The 3,031-nt window shown below is 56.4% G+C and overlaps 1 protein-coding gene across 1 annotated transcript in view; it reads left to right on the forward strand.

Annotated features, from left to right (window-relative positions):
* Nucleotides 1–2,467, forward strand: part of GPRIN2 (G protein regulated inducer of neurite outgrowth 2) — an 8,272-nt gene extending 5,805 nt beyond the window's left edge. The window contains exon 2 of the mRNA XM_008584616.1: nt 799–2,467. Coding sequence (XP_008582838.1) covers nt 805–2,175 — 1,371 coding nt within the window. The 5' untranslated portion in view covers nt 799–804 and the 3' untranslated portion in view covers nt 2,176–2,467. The remainder of the gene's footprint in view (nt 1–798) is intronic.
* The last annotated feature ends 564 nt before the right edge of the window (nt 2,468–3,031 follow it).

Below are 3,031 nucleotides of genomic sequence, written 5' to 3' on the forward strand. Positions count from 1 at the left end.
TTCCCATATACTTAATTTGTCCCAATCATATAATTTCTCATTAATGCCAACCATTCTCTTGCCATTAATACAATCTCCAATAAATGATGTTTGCCAGCTGACATCATATTTTGGACGTCCCCTAGGGGGATACCAAATTTTTCCTTTCCCCATTTTGTATCCCATATATCCGTTCACCCAGATGGTAGGGAGAGGATGGGGATTTCTTTTATTTATTAATTTCTCCAGTAAAGGCAATTGCTCATGATTAGTTGTAACTGATGTTTTTGAAACATCCATTGGCATAATTAATTGACTCATAAGGGACAATTTGGAATTGTTCAATCTTCCCGGATCTTTGGTGGGACTATCTAATTTTATGACAACGACTGTATGTGTGTCATTTTTTACATCTTTTGGAAACTCAGGAACCCGCCACGCTAACCAAAATATCAAAAGAGAAAGTAAGAGCAGTACCACTATGCCGAGGCAGAGATCCTTACAGAGAAAGCAAGTGCTCGTAGCCATGGCCCTGCCAGCAGCTGTCCCTCCAGTGGCCTTGCCAACTCGGAGAGGGCAGCTCAAGCTATTCTTTTCAGGACCCTGCCATGGCGTGGACCGCGCCACAGCATCATCCCTCTGTAGAATGTGCAATGACCTTGTAGTGTCAGTGTCATTTGCTGTCTGACTTATGGCTCTGATTGGTCAGGCAAGCAGGGACTGGAGCTGTCTGCCCGGTGTGCCTAGCACTGTGTGTGCTCGCAGCAGAGTCCAGCTGAGGTGCTGCCACCCAACTCAACTCCTTTCTCTCTCCTGCAGGTGGCCATGAGCTCCAGCCACCCCGAGCCCAGTGCCCGGGCACCCCTGTGTCCCCGCCCACAGCCCCTGTCCCGGAGCTCTTCCAGCCTGCTGGGTGAAGGCCGGGGGCAGAGGCCAGAGCTCCGCAAGAGTGCCAGCAGCACCGTATGGCAGGCCCAGCTGGGCGAGACCAGTGCCAGTCCCCAGGCCCTGGAGGAAGAGGGGCGCCAGGCTGAGAGCATGGAGCAAGCACGAGCCTCCAACCCACAGCCCCAGCCGGCTGCCGTGGGCCACTGGCGGAGCAGCACTGTGGGCAATGTGTCCACCATGGGCAGTGGTGACCTATGTCACCTGCAGGCCCCCAGTGCAGCTGCTGTGCAGAGGAGCCACTCAGACCTGGCCCGTAGCACCCAGACCCGGGGTCACAGCAGTGTGCAGAAGGCCAGCCTCAGCTGCTCGGCTCTTGGCAGCTTACCTGTCCACAGGACTCAGCTACAGCCTCGTGGTACTTCTGGCCAGGGTGGCCAGGCTCCTGCAGGGTTGGAAAGGGACGTGGCTCTAGAGGATAAGACTTCTAACTCAGCTTGGATGCTGGGGGAGAGTCAGGTGCCACCACTAGACCTGGAGGGCACAACTGCCCACAGCAGCAGTCCTCAGGCTGGACCCAAAGCCACCGGGCAGCCGGCCACCACCTCCTGCCATGTTCTGCCCCCAGCAGCTCTACTCTGTGGTATGAAGGAGGCAGGGGCTGGCAGCTGCTGCCATGCCCTGCCTGCCACAGGAATTCTGGCCTTTCCCAAACTAGTAGCATCAGTGAGCGAGTCTGGGCTGCAGTCTCAACATGGGATAAAGTTCCACTGTAGGTTGCCTGGGGGGCTCCCTGGGCACCCCCACTGCTGTGCCCACCCTTGGGGTGCTGCTCGGTTAGCCACAGAGCCTGGCTCCAGGACCAAAGATGTGTGGACCATGACCTCTGTCAGTGACTTGGCTCCCGCATTGGTGACCCCTTTGTCAGCCCAGGATGCTGGTGTGCAGGTGGCCCCAGTGGCGGCCTGCAAAGCTGTGGCCACCAGCCCATCCCTGGGAGCCCCGGTGGCCCCACATATGTTCCCAGAGGTAACTCTGGGGTCTGGCCTGGAGGAGGCACCATCCCCTGTGCGGGATGTGCGATGGGATGCTGAGGGCATGACGTGGGAGGTGTATGGCGCTGCAGTGGACCCCGAGGTGCTTGGCGTGGCCATCCAGAAGCACTTGGAGATGCAGTTTGAGCAGCTGCAGCGGGCGCCCGCCAGCGAGGACAGCCTGTCTGCAGAGGGCCGCAAGGGGCCACTGCGAGCCGTCATGCAGTCCCTGCGGCGCCCCAGCTGCTGTGGCTGCTCCGATGCGGCCCTTGAGTGAGGAGCTGTGGCCCTTGGAGCTGGCCTGGGCTCAAGGACTTGGCTCTAGGCCATGGACAGACCCACTGGCAGGTGGGCACATCTCTTACCTGAACGTCGCTGCCTAAAGACCACAGGACTGCAGCCTGGGGCTTCCTGCTCCACTCAGCTGGGCTGTTTTTTAAGGGCTTGATTCTCCAGAGCCACATCTCAGTACATTCCGGGCTCTGAACTTTGGGACGTGGTTTCAGCACTGTGCATAAGGGAGATCCTGTGTTTTCCGTAAAAATACTTGACCTTCTGTTCGCTCTGTCCTCGGAACTCTGCTGTGTTTTCTCCTAGGACTCTTAGTGGCTTTATTTTAAAGCAGGGTTGAGAAATAATGCATTCCTGACCTGGAATGTGGGGTCCCAGTGACAGCGACACCTGGGTCTTTAGTGAAGGGGACATTGTCGAAGGCCTCCTATGTGCCACATACTGTGTTCGTCACCGTACCTTGTTGAGTCTCCACCTCTCCATCTGTTTTTCACATGAGATGATGGGCGTCTGGGAAGGCTGTGCCCCAGGTTGGACAGCTTGAGGAGGTGGGACTAAGATCAAAAGCCAGGGCTGCTGAGCCTGGGGTATTTCTCTGCAGCACACACCTGATCCAATTCAGTGCAGTCATGTACAAGGACAATTTATTAGTCGTCCATTCTGTGCCATGTTCTGTGGATTCCCTGGGGAACGAGACAGAGGCTGTTCTGCTCTGGCCGAGCTTATGCTGTGTGGGGGACATTGAGCATTACAGAAGGGCTGCAGGCTTTGCAGGGTGCTTCACTGTGTCACAGGCTAGCCTCAGGAAGGGGAGAACAGATGGCCACCTGCCCCCAAATATG

This window comes from Galeopterus variegatus, unplaced genomic scaffold (genome assembly GCF_000696425.1).
Source record: "Galeopterus variegatus unplaced genomic scaffold, G_variegatus-3.0.2 Scaffold3315, whole genome shotgun sequence".
Classification (NCBI taxonomy): domain Eukaryota; kingdom Metazoa; phylum Chordata; class Mammalia; order Dermoptera; family Cynocephalidae; genus Galeopterus; species Galeopterus variegatus.